A 19,482-nucleotide genomic window follows, 5' to 3' on the forward strand; every position below is an offset into this window, starting at 1 on the left:
AATGGCTATAAAAGCATAAACTCGGCCTGTGTGCCCAGATGTTTTTGAAAAGACAAATCAAATCCAACACATACTCAGTGGCCTTAGACTACTTTATAGAGGCTTGGTGGGAACCAGGCGACTTCAGATCTCAAGGAGACCTCAGAATAGACACCAGGACATTTAGAAGTTTCGAAGACTTCTTTCATGCCAAAAGAGGTGAATACTTAGACAGACCTGGAACCAAAGGATTCCAAGGGTCTAGTCTTCAGGCTCCTACAGTAAGATAGTGCAGCATTGTTCACTATCCTCCACCTGCAAGTAGTAAACCCTGTGCACACAAAGCAACCTCAAAGAATATTCATGTGGAAGGCACAGATAGACAAGGTATGTGACTCTTTATCAACATCAAATGAGTGACACACCAAGCACAGTTCAATCTTGCTTTTTGCAGAGATCTGCCATAGAGCCTACCAAGACGACAACCCTGAGTAAGAGAGAGGGAAAGAAGGTAGCTAACAGAGCTGAGTGGTCATTTGGAGTCAAAAGAAGTAGGAGCTGAACATCATACAATGGTGATTAGTCAAATAATCCACACAAAAACTATGCTAATCATGAAGGGTGCAGAAAAAGGTTCCTATGCTCACAGCTAGCCATTATCAAGAAGAAGCTGAAAGTGGCTGGAGCCACAAGTCCTCTTTATAACCTCTTTGTTTGGATCTGCAAAGTGGCCACTTTGCTCTGCTTTTCAAGATGATTCTGCATTCACGGCACTGAAGGCATACATATCACAATGAGGCTGTACAGAGGCAGTTTTTGAGAACAAGTACTGAAAAGGAATAATGATGTGGTTCTACTCTGAAGAGAGATACTAAAAAAGATATTGAGGAATTCCATGTTTATTGTGTCTATTTCTACATCAATTCTGCTAAGTTTATAAGCTGCTATTTTTGTTTGTTTTAAATTGCCAGCCCTGCAAACTATTACTCGGGTCTCAAAGTCAATCTTGCTCTTTCACACTTGCAACACCATTAACAGAGATCCTGCAGGTCTCATTATGTTTTCAGTTAAACCTGATGTAAAGTTTGTGTTCACAGTTGTGAAATCTCTTTGAATATCTTTAATGAGGATGCACAAAGATAACTGAGGGCAGAATCTGGCTCTGCAACAATAATTTAATGTATAAGAAATAGAATCAAACTCAGTGTCTGTAAGCTGTGCTGGCTCTGCTGTGCTAACAGAATGAAAATGAGTAGATCTTGGTCACTAAAGTATACTGCCATTATTGAATTCATGCAGAAGGGAATCTACTGATTAAGGAAGTTCACTTTCTTCTACATAAATAATTTTTCAGAAAGCTGCACTTTAAAAAATAGGTTACAGTACACACTGTGTTTCAGAGACAACTAAAGTAAAGAGTTGTTAACAGTTCGAGGAGACAGAAGAGGGTATTAAATGATATCTTCAACCAAAATTAAATTTTGAAACATTTGCTTTCCAAGAATCAGAGTGAAATGGATTGTGTAGAGACACTGGGTTTGTATGATCCCTTTTCTTCAAATCATTACTAAAAATGCACTGAAAGTGATAACTAATGACTTGGGAAATTCTCTTACAAAAAGGAGTAAAGACAGCTACAGTTTTAAAAAATAAGTATAACCTACTTTGTCTTCATCAATATCTTCAGCAGATGAACTAACTCCTACCTCAAGAACTCTCTTTGCCTAGAAGACAACCAATTAAATTATCTTCAATTCTGAATTGAAAATATCCATATTACAAAATTTAGCCTACATATAAATCCACATTTAAATCAGAAATGGCTTTGAAATACTGGAAAAAATTGACTTAGCAGTGTCAGACCCTTACTTAGAATTATGTTTATATACCATGCCTACTATTATAAATTCAATCTCGAAAATGGCAATAAAATACTCTAGCAAGTATTTCTCAAGTCTTGCTGTAGTTTTTGAATGGATACATCTTTAAATAGGTGTCATCACTATCTGGGAGTTATAATACTCATTCAGAAATGCTTTGCCAGGTATCTTACCGTTCAGTTATATTTTTTTAATGAATTTTTATGACTCTTGTACTATCCCAATTTCACAGATGTTTCTATTCACATTAAAATGAAATTAGTTGAGCTTCATTTTTTTTATTTGAGACTTCCAAAGAAAGCTACTAGGGCTTCCATTAAAATACAAAAAGGAACAATTACAGTATATAAAAGGAAGTAATTAGGTAGTTGCTTAATGCTATGGTGGGATAGTATTCATTTAGCTTATACAAAGTATTTTTGTTCTCATTTAGTTTTTCTATAGTAAGTTCATTATGAACCCTGATGATGTGCCACCATGTGATCCCACAGTCCAGAACTAAAAGTTCTCATGATACATCCTGTTGATATAGATGGTACCAAGGATACTCTTATTAGCATTACAGGAGGAGAATTTTTATTACATTCTTATTTATCAATTCCAAGGCCAGAAGGGACCATTGTTTTCATCTAGTTTGACCTCCTGTGTAAGAATTTCCACAAAATAATTTCTGTTTGCACTAGAGCAGATCTTTTAGGAAAAAAGATCCAAACTTGATTTAAAAATTGCCCATGATGGAGAATCCATCACAACCTTTGGTGTTGTTCCAATAGTTGTTTACCTTCACTGTTAAAAATGTACACTTATTTCCAAACTGAATTTGTCCACTTTCAACTTGCATGTTTCTTTTTAATAAGAGGTTAACATTTTATTTATTTATTCCTTATTGAAGTTTGTCATACATCCAAGAAACGCTGCCAAAACTGAAACTTTGCCAGATTGCTCACTGACATAGCAGCATAAGTAGTCTTTCTGCAAAACTTTAGTCTCACTGAAGTAGTGGATGGAAGGGCAGAAGGTGCAGGGCAAGAGAGGTGGTGCACTCATGAGCCCAATTCTACAACTATTTACTGAAATGAATAATCTCATTAACTTTAATGGGACAACTGACCTGAGTAAACTCACTTGTGCATATTTATAAGGTTGGATGTTATGTTTTTTGCTTATGAGGAAAAACAGAAAAATGTGACAGGAAGAGCATTATCTCTGACATCTTCCATGCACTAGGCCACTGAGGACTAACTGATGTGCCTATATACAATCATTTTATTACTGTGATGTCATATTAATAGAAATAAGCTTTCAGAAGTCATATGTTCTTTTTTCTAGGAAAAGTTTTTAAAATAATTTTAAGTTAAACATGCACATATTAACTGAAATCAGAAAAATTACATGCTTAAAAGAAAAAGCTTAAGCAGTTAACCTCTTTATCATAAGGTTGTATCACTCCCGCTGCTTCCATTTTACTTTTGCATCTTTGTTTTACAGTAATACTGTTGCTGTCCAAATCTTTCATGAGTTTAAAGAAGGCTAGTTCATTAAATAAAACTTCAGAGATCTCCACAAGAAGATCCTCTCCACAATCTTTTAGTTTTCTACCAGCAAATTTTGCTAGTGAATCCTGTCAAAAGAAAAAAAACAGTTCTTCAGTTTGAGTCATGATCTTAAAACTGAAATGAAGACTAAATAGCTTTTCCTTATATACTCCTGAAGATCAGGAACCTAGCATATTACAAACAGAGCGAAGCTAGTTAGAAACAGATTGTTTAGGTAGCTTGTTTAAACCATATCCTGTTTAAATGGAATCCACCATGACGTAACATGGAGCTCCTCGTTATCAGGTCAAGGATCTGAATTGGCCCCAAGCCTATGGCAGTCAAAAGTCATGATCACTTGACTTTCCAGTGGTCCACATGAAGTAAATTTCTAGTTTCAGTATTGTACAAGTGCGTGCCCACAAAACCATCATTATGGTTACCTTTAAAGGCAAACTCAGCAGATGTATTTCTCCACAAGTATTTTATTTTAAATATTTGTTCATATTTTATAATGTAGTTGCTGCTTGTTGTGGAAGGTATCAGGATTCCCAGAACTTGACTGTTCTTTGTATCCATGCAAGTAATAGGCCAAAGCAAACTTGTCTGCTGACATTGCTCAAGAACCATATATGGATCTCTCTCAGTACTGTCAACAAATGCAATCACTGTGGTATGTGGGCACTAATAAAAGGATGGTTTAATTTTGATCAAATACTTGACTTTCTGACCAAATGCCAAAAAAGTTACGTTAATATCAATTATGCTGGCAGCTGGCTCATAGGTTTCAAATCTGTATTCGTGTTGCCAGACTTGTACTACTGTCCCATCCTGAGAGACCAATTGGGAGGGAGATATTTATGTGAGGAAACAATGTACTATTTTATTAATATGTCAAAGAAGAAGGGAGAAGAGAGGCAAGAGTTTGTATAACTCAAATTATGACCTGATTTTCAGACATCTGTAGGAGCTGCAAATTGCTCAGCACTATTGAAAATCAAGATCACTATAGTACAGATTTAAGGAATGTTTAGACTAGAGATTGTGCATCTGCTGCAAGTTATCAAATTTGCAATATAGCCCAAAACAAAAATTTATGAAGAGAAGTTACTGACCTGCAGTATGCCACCAAGTTGCTTATGAAAAAATTTCACAAATTCTTTGCTTTCATCATTTTGCTGTGTAAGAGTCAGGACCATACGTCTTACTGATGTCAATAGCTGAGAAGAGCATATTTCATCCATGTGTTCCTAGCAAATCCCAGGGGACAAAAAAAATTATCACTACTTAAAAAAGTTGTCACTATACCATATCTTAAAGCTGACATTTACAGACAGACATTTTTCCAGAGCTGTAACATGTTCTGGGAACACAGCTGAAGCATGGTTCAGTTCCATTCTATTCACATGGCACAACCAGGTTGTGTTTTTAACCCATGTCATAACCTTAAGGGCCCCACACAGAAGGAATTATAGTGAAGACCTTATTTATATAAAATCTACGCCCAACCTAGCCCTATTCCACCTTTCCAATATAGTTACTTCACACCAGCCACCAGAAATTTTACAACCATCTTATGATCTTCAGATACTCCGTGGCTGTGAACATTTAAAACCCTATATATGCTGGAGGGCATTGTTAAAAGATATCTACAGTTGTAAGCCTCTTTGAATTCATAGGCAAACCTCAGGCTATAGAGGGTTTAAAATGTCAGCCAGTAGGAATTATTGTCACAAATCTAACTAATTTACGTTGTGTTCAGATTACCGTGGTGACAGCATCAGAGTAAGATTGCTTGGAAGTTAATCATTTCTGCATTTACACTTCAACTTGAAAAGGTTCATTTTAGAGTAGATGGGGTCCAAAATTTGTTTTAAATTGGAAACCTAGTTTAAACCATACATATAGAGAAGCTACTGCTGCTTCATAATTTGTTTTGTACAACTACGTTGTGTGATAATTTTCTTGATGAACAAAAGTTCAGAAATAAAAATTTCTTACCTTCAGAAAAGGGATGACCTCTTTCATAATTGCTTTAATCTGCCGGTCAAGCTGCTGAGTATCTATACGAGGACATGGAACAGTAGAAACTTCACTAGGCTGTGGCACACAGTGACTCTCCCCAGTAGATGGACCTTGTAAAATAAAGTGCATTCAAACCATAAGATCTCTCTATTTAATAAGTATCAGTTTCAAAAAGTACACTGTATTTTTAAGTTAAAACTGCATGTTTAGTTATGGCAGAAATCCTAAGCAATTAAACTAAAATTACAATAAAGTACAATTAAGATGGAAATGAATTGTCCGGTGAATAGTTCCTGATATTATCTACAGATACTGCTTTCAAACACAAAATAAAAATACATATATATGCACATACCTTCTAATTTAACAGCAGAGGCACTCTGGAGATTACTACAGCAGCCCTCTGAGTCAAGGGTACTTTCAGCTTCAGTTTTCATACGCTCATATTCCCTCATCCTAGCCAATGCCTGATCTAAGTGAATCACGGTGTTGCCTATGTTTAGAGCAAAAATACTTTTTATAAGTTTTTTTAAATCTACATTAAGGTATGCATATGCAAACACAATGTGCCTAACTGTAATAATGAATTAAAAAGTAAGATTATGTCTAAATTCAAGAGACATAATTACTTAGGATACAGGAGGTATATATTTCAGAGTTAGTCAAAAGTATTTAACGTTTCACATATATTGTATAATACTGACAATTAATGTAATGTTTACCAAGATCATCAGTGGCAAAAGGTTCAAAATTTGAAGATGTCGACATGGTACTGCCATTGTCCGCATCATTTTGTTCACAGTCTCTACTTGCTCCTGTGTCAAAGTTCTTCTCAAAGGTTTCCTAAAAAACATATAAACAAATTTACACAAAGCAAGCATATGCCATGCTTCCTCAACTATCCCAGCAAGCCACTGATTCTCTCTTCACCCTGTCCCTAAGCTTACAAAATGTGTTCCCAGACGTCCATACTGGGAATGACCTAACTTATGAAGGAGGTAAATCCTTAGGGTGCTTCTATAATGATCTGTTTTGCATCCATATATAGGTAATATAATTGAATAAGGCATTGGTGTTTGTGATGTCTTAAACTACAGAAAAATTTAAGTCTTTGGGATTCTATTGGGAAGTGGTCACCCCCTTTCTCATCCTCCCACTCCTGAAGCAGTTTTGACAGCTTAAGGATTGACAAGAATTGCTGCAAGTTCCTGGTAGAATCTCAGTCTCAAATATGAAGTAATCTGGGCTCTTTACATTAACTGCAGGGCACTGAGTCTTCTTTACCATTCATACCAGCTTTTACACTAGTTTTCTATATTAAATGAAACAAGATTCTACATAATTCCCATGTGAAGACATCCTTTAGCAAGTTTCTTCTTACAAGAAAGCGACTGCTTATAAGCTAGTGTGGATTTTGGAAAACAAGTCACTATGGTGAGTGCAGCATAACAACCTGCACAGAAACTGAAAGATGATGAAATGAATTTCACATTAAACTAGTTTCTGAAGATAAAATAAACTTACATCATCAGTTGTAGCAAGACTTTCACTGGGAGTAAGTTCAGAGTTTGAAGCTATCCATGTAGCTGAATTCAAAGACTTTGTGCATTCTCCTTTTTCATTGTTCTCAGATATATGTCTAGTCACTATATCCTAGAAAATATAATGCATCTTAAATCTATAGTGTGAAGAAAGTTTATCCAATTCATAATGTAAATAAAATGTTTTGCATACCTGTAATGCATACAATGCTCTTTGCCTCAAGTAGTCTGTATTTAGCAGCTGAAGCTCATGGAAAAGTTCAATAAGAAAATGTGGACGAGATTCATTTTGAGATATCAGAGTAGCTACTTCAGAATAAATGGTGTCTCGCAAAGCTTCGAACATGGAAAGATCGCTACCAGTTTCTGTAGAGGAATAAAGGAGCAAATCTATGTTCATGAAATTCTTGATAGTTCTCTCTCTATTGACATATACCTCAATTATATTTGAAAACTTTATCTTGGATTGAGTTTACATTTTAAGCAGCTAAGCACGTTTACTGTTTCTTAAAGCTTACTATTTCCTGAAGGCTACAAAAATTTAAAACATAATAAAATTATATTTTAGACAAGTGGTTTTCAACCTTTTTTCATTTGCAGACTCCTAAAAAATTTTAAATGGAGATGTGGACCCCTTTGAAAATCTTAAGAGTCTGCAGACCCCTACGGGTCCGCGGACCATAGGTCAAAAACCACTATTTTAGGCCATTTGCCTTCATGTAAACATTTATACATAACATAGTAATTAAATTATACCATACACTCCCATGTTTTAGAAAACAGGACTAGCTTTTTGTCTTTGTTTTTTGTCTTTAAGTTTCTGAATGATAACTGTAAAGGTGTGGTATATAACTGAGTACATTATGCACAAACACATATATATGGACACAGGTTTTGAGCATAGGTAGACCACTTTTTAAAAACCAGGCCTCTTTAAGGTATTTCAAGCTTGGCACCCAAAATCACAAGCTTACTTTTGAAAAATCTAGCCTTATACATAAGATATCCTCTTTAAAGAAACAAGGAACAAAAAAAAATCTGGTCTGGTGCTAATTTCTGCATTCTAAAGGTGATATTCACCAAACTGCTGAAGTCCCAACAAAACCTTCTGCAGCACTTAAATCCTATTGAAATGCTGTACATGGGGAGGGAGAATGCAATGGCTGTGCATGGGAAAAGAATCGCCTCCAAACTATGAACAGGCTACAGCAGACGGGCCTAGCCCAGTGAACACATGCTTACAGGAATCCAGGGGCCCACAAATGCCAGGGAGCAAAGGCTAACATTCCTGTAATGCTACAATAGGAGTAAATTTAATCCCAGGTTCATGTTTAGCAGGACTGGGGGATATGTGTGTGAATGTGTGTGAGAGAGAGAGAGAGAGAGTGTGAGAAACACACACAAATTGAGCTTTTTGCAGAGGTGAATTTACTCCTCTGATTTTAGACTCACACCTCTTATTAATGTTTGTTCAACATTTTGAGATGTATGCAAGGTTAAAAATGGTCTCCATTCCTTTGAAAATAAAGTACTGTACTCCTGAGGGAATTCTGCACCAAAAAATTAAAAATTTTGTGCACATTTTAAAATTCTGCATATTTTATTTGTCAAAATAACACAATATAATCGCACCATTTTCAATTATTTGCTGACAAGCATTTTGAAATAAATTATAAATTGCAGCATTCTCAATTATTTTGATAGTTATTGTGTTACTGTGTAATTTTGACAAATAAAGTATGCAGAACTTTGCAGAATTTTAACATTTTGGTGCAGAATTCCCTCAAGAGTACCAGGGTTCTGTGTGAAGCAGTCTGGGTGGGGTTTCTGGGTGCAGGGGGAATGGGACTCTGGAGGGGAGTTCAGGTGAAGGTGGGTAGGGCTTAGCAGTGTGGGGGTCTGGGTGTGGGGGGGTTCAGCTGAATGCTGGGGGAGTGGGGCCAGGGTGCAGCTGGTTGGGGAGTCCAGGTGTGGGGAGCTCCCAATGTAAGGGGGGAGACTCAGGGGGATGGATGCTGGGGGGGGGGTTAGGAGGAGGGGATCTGGGTGAGGGAGGTCTGGGTGTGGGGGTTCTGGGTGCAGGGGCTCCCAATACAGGGGATGAAGTTTGGTGGGGGACTGTGAGACTTGGCGGGGGGGAGGTCCAGATGCACAGGGGTTGGATGGGCGGGGAGCATTTCCCCATACTGTGACCTCTTCCCTACCCTGTGGCTGAGGAGCAATAGGGCCAGAAAGAGGTGTGAGGGGTCACTGTATGAGGAGCTGCTCCCCCATGCATCTGGACCCCTCCACACCCACCTGAGTCTCACCCCCACACCTGGAACACCCCCAGAGTGCAGAGCTTCCTGCAGCCAGGAGAGGGTTCTGGAGGTTGATCTGACTCAGCCCTGGCTGCTCCATGCAGGGGAGGGGCAACTCCTTCTCCGTCCTCCTCCTGCCACCCTCCGACCCCCACCCAGGACTAACGTCCTTGGTCAGCCAGGGCATCCCCAACCCCAACACACACCCCCACGGTGATTTACTTCTCCCACGGTTGCCCGAACAGACGCACCTGCGCTGCCAGGGAGGGTGAGTGAGCACTCGTACAGCTTATCTTTGCTTCCCCACAGAAACCATTTTTCTGTGTGAAGCAAAGAGAATCTTTGGGGGGGACGTGTTTCCGTATGCATGTAGTAGTGCAGAATTTCCCCAGTAGTAGTACTGTAAGTTCTATTAACTTTACTTACATGAAACAGTTAACTATTTATTTAATTTATTTATTTTTAAAAGGGTAGAAGGAAGCATAGTTCTTGGAAAACTCAATAAGCTTACTGATCCTAATAAAAGGGCCATTCCCTGCTATTTTAAAGTAACAGACGTACTATGTGGTATAGTTCTGTTGTTTTTCTTCTTTAATTAAAATACAGTTGAATGTTTGTGGTTTATAACAAAGTTTACCAAATTATTCAAGAATGCAGACAAATGTATTAAATCTACTAACTGATGTTAGTTCAGCAGTCTTACAAGTGTGTTTAAATGCAGTTTTATTTTTTAAAAGACTAAAATAGAATGGTCGCCTTTCAACATTTACTGGCATACTTAAATGTACTTTGCTTTTCAATGGTAGACTGAATCCAACCAATTCTACCAAAGCTGCAGGCTAATAATTGAGGGCACAAGAATGCCCCTTGTAATTAATTTTACTATGTTCTACATGTATATTTTGTATCAAAAGCAGTTGTTAATGCAATTAACCACATTGTACTTTAAATAGGAAAAACATGAAGTACAAACCAGTTATGATTCAAAGTAGCTGTGTTATCGAATATTCAGCAAAACACAAGGTTCTTGTTTTCCTGGGGTGGGAGTGGGGGTTGTTTTGTTTTTTTAAATAAAATACTCGCAACAATATAAATTAGTATACATAATGCTAATTCAATAAAAGAGCTATTGAGAAACACAGTTTAGTTCTAGAACAAAAGCTAAGAAAGAAAAGTAAGTAGCCGTGAACAGTTTTGAAGCTAAGCAATTAATGCATTACCTGGGGCTTCAATGCATGCATTTCTGTTAGACTGCTGCAGTATTCTCCTAGCATGTGCTGTAGGAAAGCGGGGACAGACAGTGATAAACACAAAAATGTGTACTAGAAATAAAGACGGTCTATATGAATCAGTGGGAGGAAGACTCATTAAAATGACACTAAACTGAATCTGCAGAACTAGTGGAGGGGAGACAGGAGGAGCGGGTTTGTTTGTTTAGGAAGTTGTGTGTTTTGTTTTAAGCAACTAAAACTAATTATCCTAACTAGAAAAAGAAATACAATCTAAACTGGTCAACATTAAACGACAACCACCACAGATATTCAAAATATTTAACCTAAAACCAAGAATCAGTTTACAAATGTGATAAACACTAAAGCCCATATTCTGCCCTATCATATATGCAAAGATCCGAATGGAACCACAAATGCAATTTCAAGTGCATAATTTGCCCATAAACCTTTGGATATTGAGACCAGAGATAAACTACATGAAAGAGAAGGACAAAGTCTGATTAATTGTAGTAAAGAAGCAATGGATCAAAATCACAATTCTTAAGTTTCATAAAGGTCAGAAAGGAAATGGGGGGAAAGGGGGACACTTACAGGGACATCATAAGGTGTTTGTTTTGATGAATTTCTTTTTCTCCTCTACAAAACCTAGTAACCAATATGCTCTATGGAATTAAGTAAAATATACTATTTTAACTAATTTTGGCATTAGACATCTTTTGGGAAGCAGTGTTTCCACCCAAACACTGCAGCATTGAGCCAACATGTAAGAATCTAAAAGTGATACTACTACAGTATGTTCACGATACAGGTTGCAGGAATTGAAAAAAGCAAGCAGTGTAAACAGTGAAATGTAAATGCAGATTTTTAAAGATATGACTGTTAAGTAAAGATTTATTTCTTTTAATCCTGAAAGAGTCCCTTTAAATGTGAACATGAATGGAAAGACGAAGAACATGCAGTACAGTATGTAATTTAAAATATTAAGTGCAGGTGGAATACATCATCTGAAATTCTAACTGTGATTTTTTGCCAGGACTGTTTATCTAGCACAACCAGCACCTCCCATAAAATAACATTAATGTGTACGTGTATTTTTCCCCAGAGTGTTTATAGTAAGATTACAGTTGAGTTTCAAAATTATGTTAAATGTAATATTTAGTCTACTTCAAAACACTTTCTGCTTTATCACAATATTTGTACAGCAGTTTTGAAGATTAAAAATGTGATGCAAGGGCTAAAATATTACATGTGTATCCTATATACACATTTAGCAAAGACTTTAATAGTGACAGCAGTTAATTAATGAAGTCATGAAATGACTGTCCCTTACCTGAAACACCCTTTAATAGCTTACAGGAAGACTGGTAAAATACCCTTAACAGTTAATAAGGAGTTACAGGATCAATACATTTTTACAGAAGTTTTTAATATTGTTCAGATTAATTAAAAGAATACCTGAGGACATTTCTGTAGATCTACTATATTTAATTATTTTTTCCAATTGTTCTTGATTCTTTTTGCTGAACACTTTTGCTTGAACAGCCTCTTCATTGTGCACAGAGCGCCTGCTCCTATTACTCTTGCAAGGTTCACATGTACTAGAAATGCTGGCACTTTCATAACCTTAAATGAACAAAAAGTGTCTCTTGAAAAAAAATCTTAAAATCACCTGTTTTTAGTCAGTTTTAATGACAGCTCAAAAGTGCAATCCAAAGACTTGTTAACCACTCTTTTGTTACTTCAAACTATGCAGAACTTAAATTATTTTTATAATAATGGGAGGTTGAGATGTCTATGTAATTAGCATTGACGGTGTCAAACATGAATTAGAGATTGTTATAGAGCGGAGAGCAGTGGTGAAGTATTAACAATGAATAGTCTGCAAGATGCAATTCACCACAGAATTTTTGTTGGCTAATAACTAAGTCTGATGCAGAAGCACGTTGGCAGATTACAAGCACCCAGGTCAACACAAACGTATTTTACATGAGCGTATGTACATTGGCAAACAATTCTGTACTACGTTACACTGTTTAAACAAACTGCAATTTAAATTTGGTTTTCTCTTAAAAAAACAATTTTATCAATATTAAACACTGCGGAATTCACTCCCATCTTGTTGGGTTTCATACCTTTCCACATTAAAAGCACCATGTTCAAGCCATTAGCATTTCTGACACGTTTATGATGACAAAAATAAAACTTTTGCTCCATCACTTACCATCTCCACATCCTGTGTAAAATTAACTTCCATTCCCAAAACTATAACGTTAATTATGACACTATCTACACTCCACAGTACAGACGAAGCAAAATTTAAGTTATATGATTAAAATGGAGTTTGTCTCAGTGCCTTTAAGGTTAACTGAAAACCTACCAGTATTTTTAACTCTGCTTTTTAGCTGAGTAGAACTCCTCCTCTTATTCTTCGATTTAGGCGTTTTATCTTTAGATGCCAAGCTGGCCTGGGCTGATGCTTTTCTAGATTTAAATGTTTTAGTCACAGTAGTTGGATCCACTGGATCAGGCATACTACTAAAACTCTCCAAAGATTCCTCATCAAACTCTCTTCTCCTCCGGCTGGTATCAGACTGACTTTTATGATTACCAGATGCCGTATTTTGTACTGAAACCGCAAACCCTGCCTTCAGGAATGACTGTTTTTCTTTTCTTCCTTCCTGGCTGTCATCTAGCCAAACTGCTCTGTTGTTTTCCATTTCCTCTTCATGTTGTCTCTGACTCCTTATGAGAAAGAAAAGTTGTAAAATGCATATTACAACAAAGCTCTTTGGGGAAGGAACTGTGAATGCTATCAGACAAATAAATTATAGGTTCATCCATGATTTGAGGAATACCTATACAGTTACCCAATAGCCAACAACTGTAAGGTGCTGCTGCAGAATGAGCAACATTTAAAAAAATGGAAGAGAGTTACAGGCATTAGAAGAAATTCACATTACCCACTGAGTTTATCATGCAGAGATATATATTTCAGATTTATGGTTGTATAATCATATGGTGTCTTTTTTTTTTAAATCAGTGCAGCAACATATTGTTCTGAAGAACATAAAGATGGCCATACTGGCAGACAGATTGTCCATCTAGCTCGGTATCCTGTTTTCTGGCAGTTGCCGGTGCCACATGCTTCAGATGGCATAAACAGAATCTGACAATTTATCTAGTGATCTATCCCACTGTCCAGTCCTAGTTTCTAGCAGTCCAAGGTTTAGGGCCACCCAAAGCATGGGATTGCGTCCCTGCCCATCTTGGCTAATAGCTATTGATAGACGTATCCTCCATGAACTTATCCAATTCTTTTCTGAACCCATTTATACTTTTGGCTTTCACAACATCCCGTGACAATTTAAAATATTAAGTGCAGCTCGAATTCATGTTCCTTTCTATTTTCCTCAGTAGGATTTGACTTCCAATTTTTAAAATAAGTCTTTTTGTCTCTAATGGCCTTTTATGTTCTGTTGTTTAGCCATGGTCCCGTTACCGTTTTTTTTTTTTCCCCCTCCAATTTGGGATATAGCTGTAGTTTGAGCCTCCATTGTGGTGTTTTTAAAAAGTTTCCATTCAGCTTGCAGACATTTCACTCTTGGGATTGTTCCTTTTAATTGCCATTTAACTACTTTCCTCATTTTTGTTTAGTTCCCCTTTATGAAGTTAAATGTTACTGTGATGGGTTTCTTTGGTATTTTCCCCCTACAAGGTTGCTAAGTTTAATTACATTATGGTTGCTATTGCCAAGTGGTTCAGCTCATGGACCAGCTCCTGTGCGCCACTTAGGACTAAATTAAGAATTGCCTCTCCTCTTGTGAGTTTCAGGATTAGCTGCTCCAAGAAGCAGTGATTAATGGGAATAATATATCCCTCTCTGCATGATGTCCTCTAGCACAACATTATATGACTGTATGGCAACAGAACGTATCTCATCTACTCATTAAAATACATATCTTTCAATATTTGTAAAACTTCGATATATTTTTTCAAAATATAAAACCTGTAATATCATTCAGCAAACACTGTGCCTAACTATACCCAGTGTATCTTTCACACACACCAAAAATTGTAAATTAAGAACACACTTTTCTGTCAACAGAAGATAGTCATAACATAGGTAGGGAAGAGCAAATTACAATGAGGATTGTTCACCCTTTAATTCAATTGTTTACCTTCCAAGTAGAAGCTCCAATACACTGATGGGTCCCAAAACCAAATTACAAGTAAAGAATGATTTAAAGAGAATTCCACCATAAATAGTTAAAATACCTTTGTTTCTCTGCTCCAATAGAGGAACTGCTTTCAAAGGGCTTTGGAAATGCCATGTATTCAGTTTTTCCAGAAGTGTTATGATCTAGGGGTTGCTGCTGCGGCTGCTCACTGTTGTGTGGGGTAACATTGTGCGCGAAATCTCCAAAACCAGAGGGAAACATAGGGTTGAAGTTCATACCTGTGAGGGTAAATTAAAGCTAATCAGAAGACATACCACATGGGGGGGGGGGGGAAAGGGAAATGTGACACCACACGTTAGTTTTATCATTCATGCAATGTTCTAGTAAATATTTTTTAAATGCTCCTTCCCCTATGGTTTTCACATACCAAAAAAAACAAAAAAAAACCAAACAAGAAAAACCACAGTAGTTGATTTTAAACTGCTGTGATACTGAGGCCTTGTCTTAATTTGTCCCAATTTCAACCATCTCTGAGCAGCCCATCACTGTAGATGCACAAGTGCAACCCATAGTTTACCCAGGGAAATCTGCCATTTGCACAGTGTAGCTTTTTACCCAGATTTCAAGCAGGGATAAGTTCTGCCAGTGCAAATAGCAACTTTGCCTGTCTACACTAAGGGTTTGTACTGGTGTAACTGCTCAGTAACATATAATGCCTGTTTGGTGGCAGTGTCAATCCAAAACAAGCGTTGGCAGTCTCATTAGAGAAGTCAAGTAACGAACATGTTCACTCTCCCCACAAAGGCAGCCCTTCTTCAGAAGAGTGTTACTGCACAATGGCAGGGGCTTGCGTGGAAACTTATTTTTTAACATTCCTCATCCTATACCTGACCTATACATAGGAGGATTTCAAACATCACTGCTGTAATCTGGCATGTTTCACCAGCACTAAGTTCGCTTTTTCCCCCCACTGACAGCTAGAAGCCATGCCCTCCACATGGAGATCAAAATATGTACTCCATCTCTTGGCATCAAATGTTCATGCCCATCTGTTTGGATAGCCTGGGCTCACTCACAAGTTGTTCGGACCATTTCATTAGGCAATATGATCTGAGAAACATATGGAGAAAGGAAGGTAAAGCAGGCCTCCAGCAGCTGAGGTTAATTGGTTTGTAGAGGGAAGTAGAGGGAAAACAGTAAAAATACTATTTTAACATGAGAACCCATTTACCAAAGTCTAACAAAGCAAAAGGTTTATATAACTTGTACACCAAAACTTTGCATTTAGTCATTTCTTTCTTTTTACATTTCTAGAAATACCTACCTGGTGCAAAAGAAGAAAAATTAGTAAATCCAGGTATGTTAAATAGATTCATAGGTTGAGGAGGAAAACTGAAAGGACAAAATACTGTAGGAGATGGAGGTGGTGGCGCACTGCTGCCTCTTTCCTTTCTTTGTGGCTTCTCCTGCTGCTGCTGTTCTTGTTGGTACATAAGATCATTTAACATCTGCTTCAACCTATGAAATACAGAAAAGTTTCTTCTGAAGAGAAAGGTTTGTTACAAAAATGATACATAGTACAAAGTTTCATTTATTTCAAATACATGTAATTTCAAAAAGACCATAAAGAACTGGCTTTTTCCCCCACCTTCCCTTCAATACAGCAATTTTGAATGAACTACACAGTCCATATACAGGAAGCCTAACAACTAAAGCAACATGGAAATGGTATAGATTTGCATCTACCTATTAACAGACAACCATGGGTATAGAGTAGGCCAAATTCCCACATAAGTTGATATTAATGAAACAAAGCATTTTTGGGAAAAATTTGCTAAACCTGTTTTCTTTCATAATTTCAATGTACTGAATTTGAAAATTGTTACTAAGCCGAGTTTTGAACTTGAAGGTAAGTAAAATACAAGAGAGAAAATGGCTACCATTTGAAACTTAAAAAAATAAAGTAAAGGAGAGATTCTAAATATTGAATATGTTCCTAATTTGGAATACCATACTACCAGAAAATACAGGGAGTGATCTCTGTAGAAGATTATACTCTCTGCTTCCTCTAGTCACATGATGATATGCACTTAAATTTTGTTGGTTTTGCAGTAAGGACATTTAAGATTAAGTAAACTAACTACTTTTCAGGTATTTTTGATATGTTAAGGAATTAAATGCACTGCTATCCATTACACAAAGTATCATGCACAACACAGTATGATAAATTATTTCTGTAAATTCTCTTTCAAAAATATAAAATTATTGTTAGCTAATTATCAACCCCCCCTAACCAGTAACCTAACTAACGCTAACTTTTGCTTACAGTGTGAGTGAGTTCTTAGTACTGATTTGGATAACAATGCCATGGCATAAGTGATATACTGGTAAATATTTATTTGTTATTTGTTCAACGTTCATGTGACAGTTAATTGCATTATTATTGTCATGTATTCCTTAGAGAAAACATGGAGGCAGTCCTGAACCTGACACATTCCTCAACAGTATCTTATGAAAAATACATTATTTGCCAACAAGTGAAAAAGGAAATTTTGCTTCTAGCAAACATGGATTGGCTACAATACAGGAGGTAACCAATGCAAGACAGAAACTCAGATTTCCAGAATAGGGATGCAATTGATAAAATTCTAAACAACTCTTCAATCTGAATGCAGGTAATCATTACTTTGGCATATAAACTGTTATGCAACATGCACAGATAAGGGAGGGGGGGGACGGGATAGCTCAGTGGTTTGAGCATTGGCCTGCTAAACCCAGGGTTGTGAGTTCAATCCTTGAGGGGGCCATTTAGGGATCTGGGGCAAAAATCTGTCTGGGGATTGGTCCTGCTTTGAGCAGGGGGTTGGACTAGATGACCTCCTGAGGTCCCTTCCAACCCTGATATTCTATTATTCGATTCTATGATTCTAAAATTAGCAGACTTCATAAATCCATTGAAGCTACCAGTAAAGGGTGAACTGCAAACCCAATCACCAAAACCTCAACAGTGTTTCAGAGCAAGGTCCCCCCAGAGTGAACTGGAGTCTTTGCATTTTCTGCCAGGATTGAAGTTCTATAACAATCAAAATAAACAAACATATACTTAAGGCAGAAGAGTATGAACACTAGTTCAGTGTACGTGTAAATGGTGCTAAGTGACCTTATAGCCTCAGAAGGCAAATACCACCTTAACTGCTATAAGCATTTCTCGAGAAAAGTAACAAAAACTAAGCATGACTCAGAGTGGTCCTGACTTGACAACGGTCTCGCTTAGTAATGAGTTAAAACATTGTGCCCCAAAAGGACGTGTTCTGGAACTTTCACAGGCATGGACTTTTTACTGTTTTCTCTCAAATGAAGTTGTTGAAGAGGTCCGACATTCATTTATACGTTGTATAGCAAGCTTCACAGAAAATTTTTCTACTATTGATGGTATTTACAAATTCATTGTCTTAGGTGATCAACCCGCTTCTAAGAGAGAAACACTATTCGTGCTTGTCAAATTTTGTCACATCCCTCAGTAAAGCAGAAGAAAATGTATCAACCATTCCATTTTTCAAGACCAAGCTGGAAATCTCTCTCAATGGTACATGTAGCACTGAAATTATGCTTAGATATACTTGCTCATCCTGGATGCGATGGGTTAAACACCAGTGAGGAAGAGGCACTAGCCTGTGTCCCAAACAGCATATAAATGTTTTTGCAACTCAACTTGGCTGGCCAGTCTACTCTTGAGTTAGGGGAAGCTGAAGAAGGTGGTGGTGGTGATAAGGAGGGAGGACACAGAAGAGAACATTGCAGAAGAATGTGACGATGAGAAAGAGGAATCACAGACAGTCCAGGCCATTAAATATTGCATATTTCATCTACAGTGTAAGTGGAGGTAAGAAGTGGACACCCAAACATGTTAGCCTTGGAAGTATACTTCATCAGGCAACAAGAACAAAAAATCTTATCCAGATGTTTCACAACATTGGGCATTGCATTAGCTGCAAGGATGTACTTTGAGTTGACATAGCACTGGCCAAGAGCACTCTGATGTCAATGAATGAGGATGGAACAGTGATCCCATCAAACTTGGTTAAAGGAAGATTTACCCATATCACTGCAGATAACATTGATAAAATAAGCACACACTTGATGAGCAAAACACATTACATACCACACAGTATGCAGCCTGGCAGAGGCAACCCGCATCAGATCTGATACTGCAGGACACTGAGCCAATAAATCATGCTACTTTAAATGTTCCAGATGCAATACACCATTTTTCCTGCTAATATCACAGCAGAACCAAAATCCAATGAAGATGTCCTAGCAGAATGATTTAGTGAACACATAAAAGATTGCCAGTCATCTTTGAAAGCACAAGCACAAGATATATTATTTTCCCTCAAACACCAATTTGAAAATCCAGAATCAGACTGGATACATTTTAATGAAAAGTACAGTAACAGCAATTCTCCATTAAACTACATACAGCTACATGCCTATCTTTCAGTCACCAGCTCATGAAGCTGATACATTGAATCTTGTCATGAAAAGACTTGCACAAGTCACAGATCATCATCAACAGAAACATGTTGATGTTTGTTGATCAAGCACTCTTCCCTGTGCTGATGGAGCTAAAATGGACTGTACAAGAATATAAAGATATCCTGATACTATGCTTAGGAGATCTACACCTATCAATGAACTTCCTAAGAGTGCTGGGGCAGCATACACAGGATTCTGAATTGTTAAGTGTGTGGACAGAAAGTGAAATATTAGGTAGACAAACAACAGAACACGTAATTGCTGGTAAAAATTATG

At 37.2% G+C, this 19,482-nt stretch overlaps 1 protein-coding gene across 12 annotated transcripts in view; it reads right to left on the reverse strand.

Annotated features, from left to right (window-relative positions):
- PCM1 (pericentriolar material 1) overlaps window positions 1-19,482 on the reverse strand; it is an 82,214-nt gene that overhangs the window by 11,991 nt on the left and 50,741 nt on the right. For 5 of the 12 annotated variants that reach the window (XM_024193423.3, XM_024193466.3, XM_024193441.3 and 2 more), the window contains 13 exons: window positions 15,995-16,188; window positions 14,768-14,948; window positions 12,870-13,234; window positions 11,948-12,115; window positions 10,481-10,537; window positions 7,154-7,326; window positions 6,944-7,072; window positions 6,142-6,262; window positions 5,775-5,912; window positions 5,396-5,529; window positions 4,510-4,644; window positions 3,283-3,480; window positions 1,644-1,703 (listed from right to left, as the gene is read on the reverse strand). In XM_024193423.3, coding sequence (XP_024049191.1) covers window positions 1,644-1,703; window positions 3,283-3,480; window positions 4,510-4,644; window positions 5,396-5,529; window positions 5,775-5,912; window positions 6,142-6,262; window positions 6,944-7,072; window positions 7,154-7,326; window positions 10,481-10,537; window positions 11,948-12,115; window positions 12,870-13,234; window positions 14,768-14,948; window positions 15,995-16,188 — 2,053 coding nt within the window. The remainder of the gene's footprint in view (window positions 1-1,643; window positions 1,704-3,282; window positions 3,481-4,509; window positions 4,645-5,395; window positions 5,530-5,774; window positions 5,913-6,141; window positions 6,263-6,943; window positions 7,073-7,153; window positions 7,327-10,480; window positions 10,538-11,947; window positions 12,116-12,869; window positions 13,235-14,767; window positions 14,949-15,994; window positions 16,189-19,482) is intronic. The other 7 variants (XM_024193490.3, XM_024193481.3, XM_024193501.3 and 4 more) reach the window with 4 other exon arrangements.

The sequence above is a fragment of the Terrapene carolina genome, unplaced genomic scaffold, assembly GCF_002925995.2.
Source record: "Terrapene carolina triunguis isolate 2854851 unplaced genomic scaffold, T_m_triunguis-2.0 Scaffold66, whole genome shotgun sequence".
Classification (NCBI taxonomy): domain Eukaryota; kingdom Metazoa; phylum Chordata; order Testudines; family Emydidae; genus Terrapene; species Terrapene triunguis.